Below are 21,323 nucleotides of genomic sequence, written 5' to 3' on the forward strand. Positions count from 1 at the left end.
CTAATAATCTGAACAGGGATAGATCAATGGAAGAATTTTTTATTTAATTTTTATACTTAATTACAGGAGTTGGAAGTAAATTTGGTGTCCAGGAAATTAATCAATCAATTAAAAATTATTGCATTGATTATCAGCGAAACTTAAACAAAATATAATCTAAGGGCAAAGGGAGTGAAAATTTGATATTTTTGAAAATTTTACTTTTATTTAGAATATTTATTCATACCTGAATACATAAAAGCATTAAAGATATATAATTCAGTATACATACATACATATGGATGTATATTTATATATTTGGCCTATAAAATCATCCAATAAATAAAAGTCAGTTTCCCCCAGTGACTATGCTCATTTCCAGGAATTAAGGGTGAGGTCAATTGCTATGAAAAAAATCTAATTCTATTTATCTAATGACAACATTTTTCTATATTGCAATGTAGATGTATGTATGTCCGTTTTTGAGATCTCGCTGACCACTGGATTGATTTTGTTACACATTATTTTCTATGTAGTATGCAAAAAAGTTTTTTTTACCAATGTGTACAGAATTCCTCCCAGGAATTGTCTATTACATTTTTGGGGGAAATTTTATGTTACACATTATTTTCTATGTAGTGTGCAAAAAAGTTTTAACATGTTATTTTGTATAACCACCTCTTACCTTGCTAAAATATCATGCTGTATGTGAGGGGTAAATATGATAAATATTTTCATACTAATATATTCTAAATAAAGTAAATCTTTAAATATTTAGTAGTAATAGAATAATTCTATGCAAAAATATTTTTTATATATTTTTGCAAAGTTTATCCTTTATTATGCAGTCTGGCTAAACTTGTGTGCAAGACAAAAGAGAGAGTGGGGGGGGGTAAGTAGAGTGGGTTGGAGAGAGAACCAGGATCTAGCCATGAGAAGAATGCCACTACGCAGTCTAGGCCTAACTTTTATAAAGATCAGACATGCCTAGCTCTAGGCCTAACTTTCATAAAGATCAGACATGCCTAGCACTGTCTACATACTGCATAATTTAGACTAAACTTTTAAGTTTAAATATGTTGCTGTATGTAATTGTTATATTCTTATATCAATACTTTTAAATAAATGTTGAAATTATCATACATTGAAGCTTAATCTTCCACAGAATTGAGAATAATATACATAAGGTCTTAGTCTTTCCATTGTGGATAGGATAACAAATAGTTGACTTTATTAAATATTGTCATTGCCCTCTATTCAACAAAAGAGTTGATTAGATATTTAGTTATTACTGTCATTGCCATCTATTCAACAAAATAGTTGATTAGATATCCACCTGTTATTATTGTCATTGCCATCTATTCAACAAAATAGTTGATTAGATATCCACCTGTTATTATTGTCATTGCCATCTATTCAACAAAATAGTTGATTAGATATCCACCTGTTATTATTGTCATTGCCATCTATTCAACAAAATAGTTGATTAGATATCCACCTGTTATTATTGTCATTGCCATCTATTCAACAAAATAGTTGATTAGATATCCACCTGTTATTATTGTCATTGCCATCTATTCAACAAAAGAGTTGATTAGATATTTACCTGTTATTATTGTCTTTGTCATCTACTCAGCATAAGAGTTGATTAGATAACTATTGCTATATTTAGACATATCATTGCCCCCTAAGATTTTATTTAGTATTAGCTATAATTCTAAGCAACTCATTGCACATAGAGTTGCCCCCATGACTTCTGGTTGTGTTGACCTGTACAGAGTACAGGGAGGGCTGTATAGAAGAAATTAGCCCTTATAGCAATTAGAATTATAGCTAGGCCCTATCTAGGGACCAACAAAACCCCCCTAAGTTACCCACCTGCCATTTTAGCCCTGCAAATAGGGGGAGGCAAATTTTTGTGGGGTAGGGGTGGATTAATTTTTATAACATATTATTTATGGCTCCCCGTTTATCAGGAAACTAACAGGAGGACCATATTATTTTCAATTATTAACCAAATAGATTAACCTATGTATGATATATTTCAACATTTTAAATTATTAGATTGACCTAACTATTGTATATTTAAAAAAAAAAAAAAAAAAAAAAATCAACCCAATAGATTTATCTATGCATGAATAATTATTATTACAGAATAGCATCAATGTTTCTATTTTTAGAAATATCCATATGCATTATTTACAGAAGGGATGAAAAATCCTATTTTAACCCAATAGATTTATCTATGCATGATTGATTATTATTACAGAATTGCATCAATGTTTCTATTTTTAGAAATATCCATATGCATTATTTACAGAAGGGATGAAAAATCCTATTTTAACCAAATAGATTTATCTATGCATGATTAACTATTATTACAGAATAGCATCAATATTTCTATTTTTAGAAATATCCATATGCATTATTTACAGATTGGATGAAAAATCCTATTTTATTATAAACATCTCTAATAATATGATGAAAAGAAAAATTATGAAATAAATTATTATTTCTTTTACAGAAAATATATCTCTTTTGGCTATGAGTCAAAAAACCCAGACAGTTTATTGTGTTGGTTGCGCAGGGTTTGCAAACCTGCTAAATCACCTTTTGTACTTAAATTCAGGAATAAGTAGATAAGTTTATTCCTAAAATTATTGTATTCTTCCAATATATTAAAACTCTAAATTTAAAATTATCTTTTGATTCATGGCTGAAACTTGTATTTGTGTTTGAAAGTGGCCATAATTGTCAGAACTCAAAAGATTAGTTTCTTAATCATTAGGCTCTATGATATTATATAAGTAAAAAATCAATAATAGTACTTATTCCTTTATGCAAGGTTTTAAACAGCAAAAATTCTCAGACAAAATAATCTGATGTGCCATTCAAGATTTTTAAACTATACATTGCTTGAATGGTAGACAGATAAAAAAGAGAGAGTTGCAAATCAAGTTCCAACATGGTATATGAATTGAAAGTATTACTCAAGGATAAATGAAAAATAAAGATTGGAGGGCCTAGAAAAATAGCTTAAAACCTTCCCAAGACTTAAATATGAAAATAAAATAGTGAACCCAAACGGTTCAGTGGTTATTGAAACTTAGTAATCATACAAATAATAGCTTTCTATTTGATTTTTATTGCATTACTTGTGATTACACCCCTATCACTAGAGATTGGAGGGCCTAGAAAAATAGCTTAAAACTATCCCAAGAATTGAAAGTATTACTCAAGGATAAATGAAAAATAAAGATTGGAGGGCTTAGAAAAATAGCTTAAAACCTTCCCAAGACTTAAATATGAAAATAAAATAGTGAACCCAATCGGTTCAGTGGTTATTGAAACTTAGTAATCATACAAATAATAGCTTTCTATTTGATTTTTATTGCATTACTTGTGATTACACCCCTATCACTAGAGATTGGAGGGCCTAGAAAAATACCTTAAAACTATCCCAAGAATTATATATGAAAATAAAATAGTTTTAAACCATCACATGACATATGTGAAGCTTACCTAAAATAGTGAACCAAATTGGTTCAATGATTATAGAAGTCTTAACAATAATTCTAAACAAAAAGGAGAAAAAAAGTAGTTAATCTTAAAATAGATTGCCATTTTATAGATTAATTAATTTTAATAATATGTTCAAAACTAAAGAGTAGCTGTGCTTCTTATATCAATGAAGTTCCTGCACTAATTAAATCTATAAAGTAGCTACACCTCTAACATCTATAAAGATGCTAGTGTTTAAGTTGTTTAATCTTCTTAAATCAATGAAGTAACTCTACTTCTTAAATTAATGGAGTAGCTGCGTTTTTTTTATAGCAATAAAGAAGCTGCGCTTCTTTCTTAAATCAATGGAGTAGCTGTGCTTCCTATATCTGTAAACAATCTAGATAGTAGCTATATCTATAAAGTAGCTGCACCTCTAACATTTATAAAGAACCAAGTCTTTAAGTTGAAAAGGAAAAATAACGAGTATTGTGTGCTTTTGTTATACACCTATAGAGAAGATTGGTTTAAGACATTGCACTCAAGAAACACAGTGAAATAAAACTGGATATTTTGTAAATTAGAATCTTCAAAGAAAATTATATGAGTTTTCCCCCATGAAAAATAAAGGGTATTAAGATAAAAATTTTACATACATTATTAAAACTTCTTATTATTTTCCACTGTGATATATACTTAAAAAGGCAGTGGTTTTCAAACACACCTGACGACGCACATAGGATAGGAATGAGAGAAGAGAGATTGTGGGTGTGCCTGTGTGTGTGTAGCTCCGTGTGTGTAGAGTGTAAACTATCCTTTTTATAGATATAAGTAACAGTTGGAAGCATGAAAAAGGATTTGAAATGTTAAGAATAAAGATAAAATCATTCTTTATCTTTCTATTAGACTAGTTTCAAACATTATATGTTCTTTTGATTCTTATGTAGAATACTTTATATACATGCATTTAACAAAAATGTTTACAAAAACCCTTACCTTTCTTGGGCTTAAACCTAGAATAATTGATGGAATGTTTGAATGTGATTCAAGCATTGAAGTGAAAGAGAGTACAAATTTTGTGTCTGAAACTCCATGTTTCAACTGTCAAAATGGTAATATTAAGAATGATAAAATTGTTCTTTTTAACGTTTATAAACAATTAAATATTAAACATATTGTTATTAATGAGATGGTTTTTAGTAAAAATAAAACTGTCAATAATTTTAATTATCAATCAGTGCCTTGTAGAATGCATCTTCGATTAATGAAAAAATCTGATGTTTTCAAAAAACCAAGCTTTTTTCCAGAAAATGAGTCAGAAAAAGTGACACATCCAAAAAGGGATAATATAACACTTAATGACCAAAAACTGATATTTATTGAAAATATCAGGCTAGAAATCAAAAATGCAAAACTAGAAGAAAGAAACAAACTTCTTACAGATGAAATTAAAAATTTTGAACTGATTATAACTCAGCAAGAAGATAAATCAATCAAACTTTACAAAGAAAATAAAAATTTGAAAGTTGAAAACTCTATTATCAAAAATGATTTTAAAAATGTTAATGAGAGTTTAGATTATCTTAAGATGCTAAATGAAAAATTAACACAATCAAATGGAACTTTGTTGTCTTTGGTGAAAGAACTATATGAAAAAAGTGTCTGTAAAATACAAGATAAGCCTCTAAAAAGTGCTGATTCAAGAGAAGACAAAAGAAATAGAGACACATTGTATGAATCTAGTTGGCCAAATGCCCCTCCTAAAACTAGTTCATTTTGTGAGAACGCAACCAGTTCAGTTACATCAAAGAAAAACAATGAAAATTTTAGCCTTACAAATGATATGGTAAATTTTAATGAAGATCTTGTTTGTTTCAAAATAAAGCAATTCAAGATGCTCTCGCCATATGAATTATCTGATAATATTTCTATTTCAACTTTCCTGGGACAGTTTCCTAAGGAAAGATTTTCTATGTGTTCACAACAAGAATATTGTACTATAATACACCAATTTCTTGGTAAAGAGTTGAAGGATAAAATGGCAGAAATGGGTATTATACCTTGTAAATTAAATTTTCAAGACTATTTGTATCACCTCTATTACCTTAAAGAAGGTTTATTTGTATCTGAACATGATGTGTTACATGAACTTGAAAATTTAAAATTGAAAGGTCACAATCTTTTAGAAAAGTATGAAAGAATAGTGAACCTTGTAGATAAAATTGATCCAGATACATGGCAAGAAAAAACAAAGTGCCGTTACATATCTTATTACTGCAAAAAACACATGGATAAATCATTACAACCAGTATTTGAAATGCTTCACAACGATGGCAAATAAGATTATCCTAGTAGGGTAGATATAAAAAGATTTATGATTAAAAACATGAAATACTACTTGAAAGATAATCTAAATACCAAACAACCAAAAAATTTAGAACAAAAATTGAGCATAGTCAATGAAGGAAACTTTGAAGAATATTACAGAAAAAACTATTTGAAGCTGAAAAGAAAATCAAAGAAAAAGATTTTGGTTTAATGCAGCAAAGTATCTTATTCATGTATAAAAGATACCTTCTCAAATAATTTTACAGAAAGTTTGATATATTTATTTTTCACTTAATTGAACTGTTTTAGAGATAGATATGATTTGATACCCTGTCACTGTACATACATTTAAAGGGAAACTATTACCTCCCTCAGGGATAAAACATCCTAACAAAAATTTTAAAGGGAATATTAAATTTCTTTCTTGCAAAAAACCATTGTGCATGGCCTATGCTCTACAAAAAAGAGATAAATCCAAAGAAATTGGAGAACCATTGTACATGGCCCATGCTCTAAAAAGAGATAAATGGCAATAATGATGTGATGACAAAATATCATCTCTCAACAATGCCTTAAAACCATTGTGCATGGCCTATGCTCTACAAAAAAGAGATAAATCCAAAGAAATTGGAGAACCATTGTACATGGCCCATGCTCTAAAAGAGATAAATGGCAATAATGATGTGATGACAAAATCTCATCTCTCAACAATGCCTTAGAACCATTGTGCATGGAATATGCTCTACAAAAAAAGAGATGAATCCAAAGAAATTGGAGAACCATTGTACATGGCCCATGCTCTAAAAAGAGATAAATGGCAATATTGATGTGATGACAAAATCTCATCTCTCAACAATGCCTTAGAACCATTGTGCATGGCCTATGCTCTACAAAAAAGAGATGAATCCAAAGAAATTGGAGAACCATTGTACATGGCCCATGCTCTAAAAGAGATAAATGGCAATAATGATGTGATGACAAAATCTCATCTCTCAACAATGCCTTAGAACCATTGTGCATGGCCTATGCTCTACAAAAAAGAGATGAATCCAAAGAAATTGGAGAACCATTGTGCATGACCCATGCTCTAAAAAGAGATAAATGGCTATAATGAGGTGATGACAAAATCTCATCTCTTAACAATGCCTTAGAACCATTGTGCATGGCCTATGCTCTACAAAAGAGATGCAAGGATGAAGACAGTTGATGATAGAAAAGAAAAGCTCAACAATGCCTAAGTCATGCCAAAATCCAAAGAAAACTGGGAGAACCATTGTACATGGCCTATGCTCTACAAAGAAGAGATAAATAATGATAAGAGATAATTGGCAATGATAATGATGATTTATGATTGAGTAGAACATCATGCCAAAACCAAAGGAGACCTAATACACTCAGTATCTAAACCTGAAAAACTTCTTTAAGCTAAAACTTTAATTATTTAAATATGTGCCTTACAACAAAGGTCAATATATATCCTTAATGGGATAAACATAACAAAAAACACCTAAAAGGTGTGCCTTTTTTAAAAAGAGGTCCTAAAAGGATGCTAACAAAAAACACATAAAAAGTGTGCCTTTTTTAAAAAAGAGGTCCTACAAGGATGCTAAATTATTTATAAAAAAGACTTAATAGAAGTGAGTTTGGCTACTCTGTGTGTAGCCTATAATCTCAAGAGGTCAAAATAACATCTCCTGCAATGCTTTCAGTTATGCAAACTCAAAACAGATTGCTATACAGGAGAGATTATGGCAATGGTTATTATATCTCTTTTACCTCAAAAAATTTTTTAAGAGATACCTTTAAAAAATTTTTTTTTGCTTTTTTTTCAAACAGAGGGTGAGATTTCCCTCTTCATGAATAGTGAAGTATTAAATAATCATCAGTCTCTAGACAAGAATCACATCCTTCAAATTTACAGATGACATAAGAAAATGTTTTATGAAGGAGATCAACATCATTCTTTTCTATTCAAGTGTAAAATAACACACTTTCAAAATAAATTTTAATGCAACCATAATTCAAAATTAATGGTTTCAAATGTACAGTAAAAATTACTAAATGTGCTTTTGAATAATGAATGAGATTATCTCATCACTTATTAAGAATTTACATATTTGCTGAAAAAAGATTTTCTTATTGAAAATTTCATTGATAATCATATGATCTTTGAAAAGATAATAGTTTTAATTTTGGATCAGGCCATTGTCCTGAAATACCTACCTTGGCAATCAAAATGATTTTATGGATGTTTTTATTTTTCAAATTTCTTATTAAGGTAGGTATAAATCAAATGTTCTACAAGCATCCACTTTTTTTTATATTTATGATTCACCATATGTAAAAATTATAAAACTGCAGTAAATATGTGTAAAGTTAAAGTACTTTTAATTATTTCATAATATTATTGTAAAATCACAATAGCATAAAATATGTAAAAATTTTGAAACTGCAGTATAAATGTATTATGATGTTGTAATTTCATGTTAACTTTTAATAATTATGTAATTTTAAATCTTGTAATAATTGGTAATAAAATTTTTTTAGAGTGAATCATAGATATATATATATATATTTTTTAAAAAGCAAAAATATTTTTTTTTAATAATAAACTTATAATGTTTAAAGCACAGAAACATCAAAAATAACAGAAAATATATAAATACATTTAAATATGATAAATCTGTACTTTTTTGAGAGTCAGAGAAATATTGAGGTATTTTTTTGGTTTTCAAATTAGACCTATTTAGTAAAGAAAATTTAGTATTATACTTGTTTAAAATTGTACTTTTTTGACTTTTTTGAGAGTCAGAGAAATATTGAGGTATTTCTTTGGTTTTCAAATCAGTCCTAGTAAGTAAGAAATATAGTAGTATTCAAAGTAGTATAAAAATGTTTAGTGAAAAGAAAGAATACAAAGAAAGACAATTCATTCAAAGCAGACTTAGGCATTGGCTTTTACTCACAGGTATGATTGAATTGAAAGGACATAATTATCTAAGCATTTTACCTAACAGAGATATGTGCAAGAAGTTCAACCCAACTGACAAACTGGTTCCAAAAGCAAGACCTACCCCACCCAAAGCAGAAACTGAAGGAGACGTACAAAAACGGTCATACCTGACCCTTCTTGTGGATTTAAATCTGTATAACAGCTACCACAATTATCTTAACTGGATTCTTCTTATACAAGAACAGGTTAAAGAGTACTGCAAGTGATCTGATTGCAGAAACTGAAGAAAACATACATCTCTGGTCACACATGGCTCTTCTTCTGGATTTAAATCTGTAAAATATCTACCTGATTTCAGTTATCTGGATTCTTATTGTACAAGAACAGGTAGAGGAGCACTGCAAGTGGACTTATTTTGCCCACTGATTGCAGATACTTAAGAAAAGTACATCTCTGGTCATACCTGGCTTTTTTCTGGATTTAAATCTGTTTAACAACTACCTGGAGTCCTTGAACCAGATTCTAATTGTACAGAACAGGTGGAAGTGGTCTGATAATATTCATGTAAGGTTGGAGTTTTCTGTTTTAAATGCAAAGCTTCTTATCTTCCTTGGGTTCTTGTTTATCCTGACACTATTTGTCAAACTTGCTTAGGTTTTTTAGTCCTGATTTTTAATCTTTACCTTCTAATTAAAGCTGAATTGCCTTCATTTTAAATAAAAAAAACATCTGCTACACAAAGTAAACTCCTACGTAAACAAACAATTACATGTGAAAAAGAAGACTTTTTATACTTAAATTGTATTAATGTTTCTAAAAATTATTTTTGCAATAAAATTTAGTCCTTATCTTAAATAAAAAATAACACTAATGTAGAATCAGTAAAAGATTTGTTTGTAAAAAATCACATTTCTTTTTATACTTAGTAAAACAGTGCAAATTCAAAAGATTTGGTAGTAAAGTTTTGCAAAATTCTCTTACAATTTTTATAAAAAAAATTTTTTATCATATATCCTAATATAATAAAAGGTATTGTGTATCAAATGTATCAATAGATATATAATGTATAAAAAATTGAAGAAAAAATAACCAAACAAAAAAAAAAGGTGATGGGTTTATATTTAATCAACAAATAATAATAATTTTTTCACCAATGTGTACAGAATTCCTCCCAGGAATTGTCTATTACATTTTTGGGGGAAATTTTATGTTACACATTATTTTCTATGTAGTATGCAAAAAAGTTTTTTTTTACCAATGTGTACAGAATTCCTCCCAGGAATTGTCTATTACATTTTTGGGGGAAATTTTATGTTACACATTATTTTCTATGTAGTGTGCAAAAAAGTTTTAACATGTTATTTTGTATAACCACCTCTTACCTTGCTAAAATATCATGCTGTATGTGAGGGGTAAATATGATAAATATTTTCATACTAATATATTCTAAATAAAGTAAATCTTTAAATATTTAGTAGTAATAGAATAATTCTATGCAAAAATATTTTTTATATATTTTTGCAAAGTTTATCCTTTATTATGCAGTCTGGCTAAACTTGTGTGCAAGACAAAAGAGAGAGTGGGGGGGGGGGTAAGTAGAGTGGGTTGGAGAGAGAACCAGGATCTAGCCATGAGAAGAATGCCACTACGCAGTCTAGGCCTAACTTTTATAAAGATCAGACATGCCTAGCTCTAGGCCTAACTTTCATAAAGATCAGACATGCCTAGCACTGTCTACATACTGCATAATTTAGACTAAACTTTTAAGTTTAAATATGTTGCTGTATGTAATTGTTATATTCTTATATCAATACTTTTAAATAAATGTTGAAATTATCATACATTGAAGCTTAATCTTCCACAGAATTGAGAATAATATACATAAGGTCTTAGTCTTTCCATTGTGGATAGGATAACAAATAGTTGACTTTATTAAATATTGTCATTGCCCTCTATTCAACAAAAGAGTTGATTAGATATTTAGTTATTACTGTCATTGCCATCTATTCAACAAAATAGTTGATTAGATATCCACCTGTTATTATTGTCATTGCCATCTATTCAACAAAATAGTTGATTAGATATCCACCTGTTATTATTGTCATTGCCATCTATTCAACAAAATAGTTGATTAGATATCCACCTGTTATTATTGTCATTGCCATCTATTCAACAAAATAGTTGATTAGATATCCACCTGTTATTATTGTCATTGCCATCTATTCAACAAAATAGTTGATTAGATATCCACCTGTTATTATTGTCATTGCCATCTATTCAACAAAAGAGTTGATTAGATATTTACCTGTTATTATTGTCTTTGTCATCTACTCAGCATAAGAGTTGATTAGATAACTATTGCTATATTTAGACATATCATTGCCCCCTAAGATTTTATTTAGTATTAGCTATAATTCTAAGCAACTCATTGCACATAGAGTTGCCCCCATGACTTCTGGTTGTGTTGACCTGTACAGAGTACAGGGAGGGCTGTATAGAAGAAATTAGCCCTTATAGCAATTAGAATTATAGCTAGGCCCTATCAACTCTTTTGTTGAATAGAGGGCAATGACAATATTTAATAAAGTCAACTATTTGTTATCCTATCCACAATGGAAAGACTAAGACCTTATGTATATTATTCTCAATTCTGTGGAAGATTAAGCTTCAATGTATGATAATTTCAACATTTATTTAAAAGTATTGATATAAGAATATAACAATTACATACAGCAACATATTTAAACTTAAAAGTTTAGTCTAAATTATGCAGTATGTAGACAGTGCTAGGCATGTCTGATCTTTATGAAAGTTAGGTCTAGAGCTAGGCATGTCTGATCTTTATAAAAGTTAGGCCTAGACTGCGTAGTGGCATTCTTCTCATGGCTAGATCCTGGTTCTCTCTCCAACCCACTCTACTTACCCCCCCCCCCACTCTCTCTTTTGTCTTGCACACAAGTTTAGCCAGACTGCATAATAAAGGATAAACTTTGCAAAAATATATAAAAAATATTTTTGCATAGAATTATTCTATTACTACTAAATATTTAAAGATTTACTTTATTTAGAATATATTAGTATGAAAATATTTATCATATTTACCCCTCACATACAGCATGATATTTTAGCAAGGTAAGAGGTGGTTATACAAAATAACATGTTAAAACTTTTTTGCACACTACATAGAAAATAATGTGTAACATAAAATTTCCCCCAAAAATGTAATAGACAATTCCTGGGAGGAATTCTGTACACATTGGTAAAAAAAAACTTTTTTGCATACTACATAGAAAATAATGTGTAACAATTTAGCTCCGCTTTATCTATTTGCCAAAACAATAAGGAGGTGATTGGACTGTTTTCACAGTATACATAATGTTTAATTGTCATTTTCACTTTAAAGAGTGTTCAACTAAGAGAAACCAGAATCATAGAAATATTGAAAACTTTTCCTTCTTACATGTTTTCCCTTGGGGCGCCGCCCTAGAGGCAAGAGGTAAATCAAAGAATCAAAACCAGTAAAAAGTTATGTATATTAAATATCATAGTCAGGAACATTTAAGATATGGGCGGATACAGATACTTGTTGGTCAACAGATTTAACCATATAATTATATTCACTCATAGAATCATACAATTATAGGACAAACAATATTGATTGTCGTTAATAATTTTTTTTTAAATCATACATCTTTCACCAGTAGAAGATGAGTAAATCCAGTTTACCCCAACGTATTTATTCATTGTTTAGATTAAAATATACCAAAGGGTTAAATTGGGGCGAGATTTTTGTTCATTTACCCCTGCCAAAATAGCTGATTCCCATTCAACTCTCCCAAAGCACCACAGGACCACTCAAATAAAACTTTTTAATACAAAATCAAAGTGTACAAGTATAGAACTACAACTACAAGACCTGCATGAGAGAGAGAGAGAGAGAGAGAGAGAGTTGGTCAAATTTTAATCTAGTTCTCAAAGTTTTCTAAAAATTTGTTGTTGCACAAGGACAGCCATGACTATTGGTGGAGCAACATTAACATGTAATACAAAGTAGAACGATGTCTGTCTGTTGTTCTGTGTGTCTGTTTGTCGGTTTGTTTGTAGCGAAGGATCTCGCTAACTGCTGAACTGATCGGGTTCTCCTTTACAGGGTAGATTCTTATAGGTCCCGGGAATGTTTATAACTATTTTCTTGGGGAGTGGGACACCCCGAACCCCCCAAAAAATAAAAATACCCCCCCCCCTCAATTTTTTTTTTCTTTTTATAACTAAAATTAAAATAGTGGGGTCGACTACCCCCCCAAAAAAAAAGATTTCTCCCCCCCAAAAAAAATTTTTAATTTTTCTTTAAATCTAAAATATAAAAAATTGGTTTGATTAAACCTCTTGGGGCAAAGCCCCTTAGAGGCTAGGGGCGAAGCCGCTAGTGCAAGGATAAAGTAAAGTCATTTGAGTAGGTATGACTATGTTTTCACATAACCAGATTTTTAAAAAATCTAGTAACATTTCAAGACTTGAGATAAATATTTGATAGAATTACAAAAGGAATTGCAAAATTTCTCTTTGTTCTTTGAAATCAAATTCATGAATTTCTTTCATTTCAAGATAAAAACTGTACATACACTGATGTGACCATTTCAAATTTGATCTAGAGTTTATCTTATTTACAAAAAAAATAAGTATTCTATTTCAAGAGTAAAAATCCTATCATAAAAAGAAGCAAGTTAAGCTTAAAATTTATTTACTACAGAACTATTTTTTAAATTTTTAGACACATGGTTCCGGGTAAACTTATTTGCTATCATTCAGCCCCCTACATAACACTATTACATTGAATATAGAGCCCAATTACACTAGAGGCATAGCCGCAAGAATTTCTCAAGACTTAAACTGTAAGCAAAGATTTGGTTAAGGTATCCTTATTTCTTGCTAGAAGCCTTTGGATGTAAGATGTGGTTCTCTTTAGGTTCATTTCTATAAGGCCAATAGTAAGCTTCCTAATAAACACAAATATTTCATTATTTCATATTTAAGATATGCGCATAATACTTTGATATACATTAATAATTATTAAAGCAGCATTACTATTATCGGTGCTTTCTCTTAAGGTGCCTATTTGAGCACAGAAATCCCCAACCCCTTGATTTGAAATAAATTCAAAATAAGGGGGCAGGGGTAATTTTTTCTTTATGTATTGTAATGTTAAATTAGGTACATTTTTGCCCTTCAGAGTTAGGCCCTCCTGCAGGTTTGGGGCATAAATAACAGAATATACCCCCCCCCCCCCCCTTCAATTTAATTCAAAAGTAAGTGCTTGCTAGGCACTTTTAGGGAAAGTACCTTAATAATATCCTATTTATCAATTTAAAAGCTATTGCAGATCAAAATTAGTTAAAGAACTCTAGTTCAAGGACAATCTATCAAACTTCCCATCTATAGCATTCACATGTCTCAATTATTCAATATAAAATTGGTTAAAATCTCTGGAATTGTAAAATAAAATTTGATGTAAAAAGTGTGAAGGACTCTGGTGAGCACTAGAATAATTATTCATTGCTATTCCCCTTGTAAATAAATTCTCTCTTGCAAAATTTGTTTTCATGAATTTAAATTTTGAGCCTTGCCCACATATAAAGTAAGATAAGAGGATGAAAAACCTTATCATTTATTTGTAAGGCAAATATGAAATATTTTTCTTACTTTCTGTAGTTTAGTTCTGGCCAAATTGTTCCTTTTACTCTTTATTGAAAGGAATTCTTTTTAAAATAATCCTATATTCAAATGTTAAAAAAATCAATTTCAAATCTAATGCTAATTCTCTTTCTCCTGTCATAACTACTTTATTTACTCTTTTATTACTTACTCTAAGATGAGCCTGCATATAAATATCAAACAGAGATTTTACTATTTGTACCCACTCAAATTCAAGAATAAATAGATAGGGGTCTACATTTTAATATTTAATGTAAATAACTTAAGAATTCTAACTTTTCCTAACGTTCAAAGTCAACTAAATTTTGGTGAAATGGATGTTTTTCTAAGGCCATACCTTTTATGAGGGGATAAAAAAAGATTTACAAGTTGTGCATTAAATGCACACATTTTTAAAATTCAAATTGCGTGGCTTGTATTATTAGTAAAAAACGTTATCTATACCATTAACCTTTTCCTCACAAAAACTACAAATAGCACAAAATTAGTTCTTATATTTCCAAAAACTAGAGTTTATTTCGATTCTAACGGTGTGTATAATGTTTTTCTACTAATAGTTCAAGCCGCACAATTTTAATTTTAAAAATGTGCGCATTTTTTTTCCACAACCTTTAAATCCATAAATCTTAAAAATTAAGGTGGATGGAATAATCAGCTTTTAAGGCATGCTTGGTTGAAAAAATAAATTTGAAAAATTTGAAACTTAAATGTCCCACAACAGGTTTTCCAAATATATAAAGCATATTATATAATTGTTTTATTTTCTATGTATAATTAAGATTTTTAAAAACGCATATCTCTTGAAACACCCTATTGAAATTAAAAGAAGAAGTTAATGGTTCCTACTACTAATCTGAATGATGTTAAAACCAAAAAATAGAAATATGCTTTTTTAGAACAACTAATTATTCCTCAAACCTAGATTTACTCTAATTTATTCTTTTGGTGTGCTTAAGTATATGAAGTAGGTGTGACGTCATGCTCATTCATTTACTCAATAAAATTTACAAATATGTCACAAGCAAAATATTTTCATTCATTTTTAGGATGTAATATTGTAATTGTATCTTTTAAAATCAAATGATATAGTTGATATATAAATTTCGTTTTCTCAAGGTCCCATCCCAAGAAGGTTTTCAGCTATCTTAGAGGATCCTTAGATTTGATATTTTAATAGATTTAAACTTGTAATTGGTATGTAGTTTCTTCTTAACCTCTTTTTACAAAAACATAAATTAGTCATAGAGAGACAGACGGACGAAAAGACATTGTTTTACTTAGTATTGTAGAATTCTTTTCTTTTTACCTATATTTCTCTCATGTGTATATAATAATTAAAACTTGAGGTTTGTACACACAAGGAGGATAGCATCCATAATTAGCGGAGTAGAGAGGAAAGTAAAAAAAATATTTTTAAAATGTAAAGGACAGACAAACATGGATAAAATGATTCATAGAAGTCACAAGAAGTTTAACAAGTCTATCTCATGTAATAGCCAAGTAAATCACCGAATAATCGAAAGTCTAATTGAAACGGACAGTTGTACAGACAATGGGATAAACTAATTGATTATATAGTAACTTTGCACCTAAAAAAGTTGAAGAAGAAGAAACAAGAAATGAAGAAATTGTTAGTTTTTTTCTGGAGCAAGGACTAATTTGTCTCTTGTGTATTATGTAACAAAATTTGTGTCAAAATGCAGTATTTGCATTGAAGAATCTAATTTGTGTAATTTTTTTTAGCTTCAACTTGGTAAATAAGATACATTACCTGATTATTATTCATCTTTATTGTTTGATTGGACATTTGGTACATTTGAGAAATGCTACTTTTTTACCCTTCCATAGTATCTAAAGCATCTAAGATAGCCTAAACCCAACCCTACACCTTAATTTGGTTGAAATATTCTAAAAAAGCATCTTTTAAAAGAAAAGAACTTAATCTATTTAGAGGTTAGTGAGATATTAATGGACTGAACAAACATAAATTACTACTCTACATAGGATAAGAAGCACAGCCCTTATTTTCAAGAAGCTTTTCCCTAATTTTCTTTAATGAAGTTAACAACAAAAAATTGGTTATCTTTCGTTTCAGCCGTTTCAAGATCTTATTGGACAAACTGATGAATTTAGAGACTTTTCCATCTAAGATATATTTGTAAAATGCTAATGCAATCTAGCAAAGAAAAACAACATTTTATTCATTTATGCTGTGACATATTTAGATTAGGAAAAGGATGACACTCTTCATCTGTAGGGAAGCTCATGAAAGTTAAAACAATCAACAACAGCAGAATGAACGGATCTTGGACAAAGTAGCTTCGGACAAAGTAGCTTCAGACAAAGTAGCTTCGGACGAAGTAGTTTCAGGACAAAGTAGCTTCAGGACAAAGTAGCCTCCTAAGGAAAGTAGCCTCCACTGTTAATAAAGGTCAAGGCCGCAGCGCTCGGCCCCCTAGCCTATAACCTAACCTAACCTAACCAAAAAATTGTAAAAACATTATTAAAACTTGTAAAAACAATATTAAAAATTGTAATAATCTATCAACCACTTTTTTCAAAATCCACAAAATGCTAAACCACCTATGTATTATCAGTTGATGATATTTTTCTTAAATAAATGTTCTGAGGCTAACATAGGTTAGGTTAGGTTAGGTTATAGGCTAGGGGGCCGAGCGCCCGCGGCTAGGCAGGCCAGGGGGCCGAGCGCTCCGGCCATACTGGAGACTATTTTTCTTAGGAAGCTACTTTTCTTAAGTAAATGTCCTGAAGCTACTTTGTCCTGAAGCTACTTTGTCCTGAAGCTACTTTGTCCGAAGCTACTTTGTCCGAAGCTACTTTGTCCAAGATCCGAATGAATTGGTAAATTATAGCTAGTATTTACAGTTTTTAGATTGGAACCTTATTTTGCATCTATAAATTATGTACGGGATATATTAGACAAGACAATTTTTATTCCAGGTAACAGAAAAAATCATTAATATTATGGACAGATGATAGTTGTAAAGATAAACGCTTGTAGTTCATATAAATCTTCTCAGAAAAAAAAATGGGTAATATCCTCTTAGAATTTTTTTTTCAATTTTGAAAATTTGAGTATCCCCCCCCCCCCCCCCCTCCCACTCTAACTATTCCTTTTAACTAGTCTTTTCGGACGGACGGAAGGATGGACATTAAATATATGCAATTATAGAGCAGCTGCTACCCTCCCCCCTCCCCCCCCCCCAAAAAAAAAATATAGAGGATAAAAAAGTGGCACAATTTGTTGAGAATAAATTTGTTTACTTGGTTCCACTGACATGTTGATCTAAATAATTCTATTACGACATACACACACACACACACACAACCAGTCTTAGTACAAAGTGAAGTGCATCTTCTACCAGAGATTAGGGGATGGGTAAATGAAGTAAATTTAATCTTCATACAATTAATTTCAGTCTAAACAATACAGAATTTGAATCTGTTTGAATTTTCAATTAAGAAGAATTTACATATTTTCTATCAACCTTAATTTCTGAAAGTTTATGTACTTTGACAAAAATATTATGTTTCTTTTTAATAATTCACTTGAAATGGCATAGAAAAATAATATTTTTACAAATCAGTAAAAAAAGATCTGCATTTATTTTTCTGGGTTGAAAATGATGCTACCTAAACCTGAAGTTAATAGTCTAAATTGCTATAATAAATGCATAATTTGCGCATGGTAAGAAAATGCGCGTAAAATTGGGCGTCTTAGCAAGTTTGCGGGAGTTGTGTGCTCATTATGCATCTTTGGATCTTTGCTGTTCCTTTTTAATTAGATTTAATGATTCTTTTATCTTAAAAATATTATTTAAGATTTTTTTTAAAATTCAATAATAAAAATAAGCTTGAAAATGTTAATTTCAATAAAAATTGTTGATTGATTAATTGATATATCAGTGAGGCTCCCCCTCCCTCTGATATCGGAGAACTGTACCTGTTGAGTTATTACTGGACTGTTCTGGCCATGACAACCATAGGCAACCTGCCACATCCCAGGTAAATATTAAATTTGTAGTACCTAGGGGATTTTCGCTGCAAAATACAAAAGATACATAACCAAGCAAAATTATTCAAAAAAAATAATTTAGTTTTAGATAAGTCGAGAGGATAAAATAACTATAACAGTATGGCTTGGAAACCGTTTAATATCTGTTGGATTACAGATAATTTTCCCGGAGTATCAAAATAAAAATCATAAAATTGATATTAGTTTTGTCAACCTCGGCCTTCGGCCCTTTGGGCTAACGACATTGGTTTTAATATCCAAGGAAAGCTGTTTATAATACGATGAGATAAATAACTATTCTTGTATTTCAGATGGTAAATAAAATGCAAAAATAAACTGATTTTAACCACTTTTGTCATAATTCTGTCTTGATATATAATTTTATATAAGAAGCAGCAGATATTCATATATGTTGCTAGGAATATCTATAAAGTATTGTGAATTATTATTAAAATTATTTACCTAAATATTTTTTTTCTTCAGAAAATAAAAATCTACATTAAATAAATAGCCTTTTTAATCACCTACAACATAGAAAATATTACTTTTAAAAAAATCTTTTATTGGCAAATTTTCTTGACTAAAACATAAAATCAGTTAAAATGTTAATAAATACAAACATTTCAAACTAAATTACACTGTATAATTTTTAATATAGACATTATTAATGAAGCTACTCTATAATTCATTTTGTCTGTCCGTCCGTCCGTCCGTAACGCGTTTTTTACTCAGTTGTTGTTAAAGGACAAATAGTATGATTTCCGATTTTCACATATGTTTGAATGTTTCTGCGGTTATTAAAGATTACTTATTTTTGTGAAGGTTCTAGATTCCAAAAAGTATTTAATATAAAACCTACTTAGAATGCCAGTCCATGGGTCATGCAACAAAAAAATAAAAACATTTGTGATAAAGTTTTTTTTTATTTTTTATCATTCTTTATATATTACTAGCGGCTTCGCCCCTAGCCTCTAGGGGCTTTGCCCCAAGAGGTGATCAAAAAAAAATTGAGGTGAAATTCGTAAAAGGACCAAGGAAATCTTCTGCAAAAAAAATAAAGGACCTAGGAAATCTTCTGCAAAAAAAAAAAGGACCTAGGAAATCTTTTGCAAAAAAAAAATAAAGGACCTAGGAAATCTTCGGCAAAAAAAAAAAAAAAAAAAAAAAAAAAAATAGGGGGGGGATTTTTTTGTTTTTTTGGGGGGTTGGGGGTGTCCCACTCCCCAAGAAAAAAGCCTAAAACCACCACAGGACCAGTAGGTATATACCCTGAAGAGTAGAATCCAATCGGTTCAGTGGTTACCGAGATCTTAAGGGACAGACAGACGGACAGACAGACAGACGGACAGACGGACAGACGGACAGACATCAAGCTACTTTGTATTATAGATATTCTAAAGCCCTTCTTTCTCTGTTTGTCTGATTGTCTGTTTGTCAATCCATTTTTTTTTGTTTCGCTACTTTTTAACTTGTTGTCATCCTTGATAACAAAACAATGACAGCAAAACATTTGTTATGTGCAAACAGTGTAAATGACAATAATTTTGAAATGTATAAAAACAAAGCATGTCTTGTCATGGTGATAATTTATTTTACAATTGTTATTTTTACTAAAAAGAACCTTCTGTATGATTAGTTTAAAAAATAGAAATAAAACAAAAAATATTCTTATGAGTTAGCTTAAATATTATTACTTTCTTTTATTAAAATGAATATAAATCTTTAATGGTCTTATCCCCTCATCAGTGATATAACACCATCAACTCTATAATTGAATTAATAATTATTTCAGAGTCGCTATGTGTATTGTAATATCTAATCAATCATTTATCATGCAATTTATAAATGAGAAAATTTATATTTTCTACAGCGAAGCTCTTCTACAATTATCGTTGGACCGTCCGTACGTCCGTAACAAATAGCTCTTATCGTTAATGTTAGAATTATTCTATAGATAACATCTTGGCAAGAGAATCCTGTTACAATTTAGAAGCGTATCAACTCTATAACAATTACCAGGAAGTCTGTATATCCATTTTTTAAACCTGACTTTTTTCACACTTCTAATAGTGTTAATAATAAATACGTTGCTACTCCATATTTGTGTATACCTTCGCTTCGCTTTTTTGAATGTTTTCATTCCTTTTACATGTAACTTTTGGTAAATTTAGATTTATGTCTAAAGACAGAATCCTAAAATTGTTAGATAAAAAAATAACTTAAAAGTCACAAATAACCTAACATTTCTGTAACAAATTTGGCTTTTACAAAATAAAAACTGATTTTAATTATTTATAATTTTATTTTTCAGGACAAAAAGTCAGCTAGTGTACGTGATATTCCAGCTTCTAGTTGGCCTCATGACCTTCGCCACCGTCCTTGGCTATATTGCCAGCATTGTTACTAACATCTCGGCAGCAAGGAAAGATTTTCAAGGTATCTATCTATCTAACTATCTTATCTTTTTCTGGTGCTTTGTTTGAGGAATGTTTATTTTAGTTTGGTTCATGGGAGTCATAATGGGTTAGTGAGTGCTGTAACTTAAACAAATTTTTGAACAACTGATCTCCCCTCTCTTCTTTTTTTTAAGTACATGATCCTAGCCCTGGGAAGGGTCTATAACCCAGCGGACTCCTATCATTAAGGGCAAAGATAAACATAAAATAAGATATTTTCAAAAATTTCGTTTCGATCTACCTCCTTTCTTCTCATTTTCTATAAGAATAATCTTGAAAAGAATCGTCCTTGTTTTTCTGCAACCACCTGATTCACCTCGATCAAAAAAAACATAAGAAAACCAAATTTGAAATAAAT

The 21,323-nt window shown here is 30.1% G+C and overlaps 1 protein-coding gene across 1 annotated transcript in view; it reads left to right on the top strand.

The window, feature by feature from the left end:
• Window positions 1–21,323, top strand: part of LOC145335154 (uncharacterized) — a 97,192-nt gene that overhangs the window by 53,301 nt on the left and 22,568 nt on the right. The window contains exons 18-20 of the mRNA XM_080180889.1: window positions 67–89; window positions 18,398–18,499; window positions 20,821–20,945. Coding sequence (XP_080037015.1) covers window positions 67–89; window positions 18,398–18,499; window positions 20,821–20,945 — 250 coding nt within the window. The remainder of the gene's footprint in view (window positions 1–66; window positions 90–18,397; window positions 18,500–20,820; window positions 20,946–21,323) is intronic.

This window comes from Acartia tonsa, chromosome 2 (assembly GCF_053477335.1).
Source record: "Acartia tonsa isolate MP-2025a chromosome 2, ASM5347733v1, whole genome shotgun sequence".
NCBI classification, from domain to species: Eukaryota; Metazoa; Arthropoda; class Copepoda; order Calanoida; family Acartiidae; genus Acartia; species Acartia tonsa.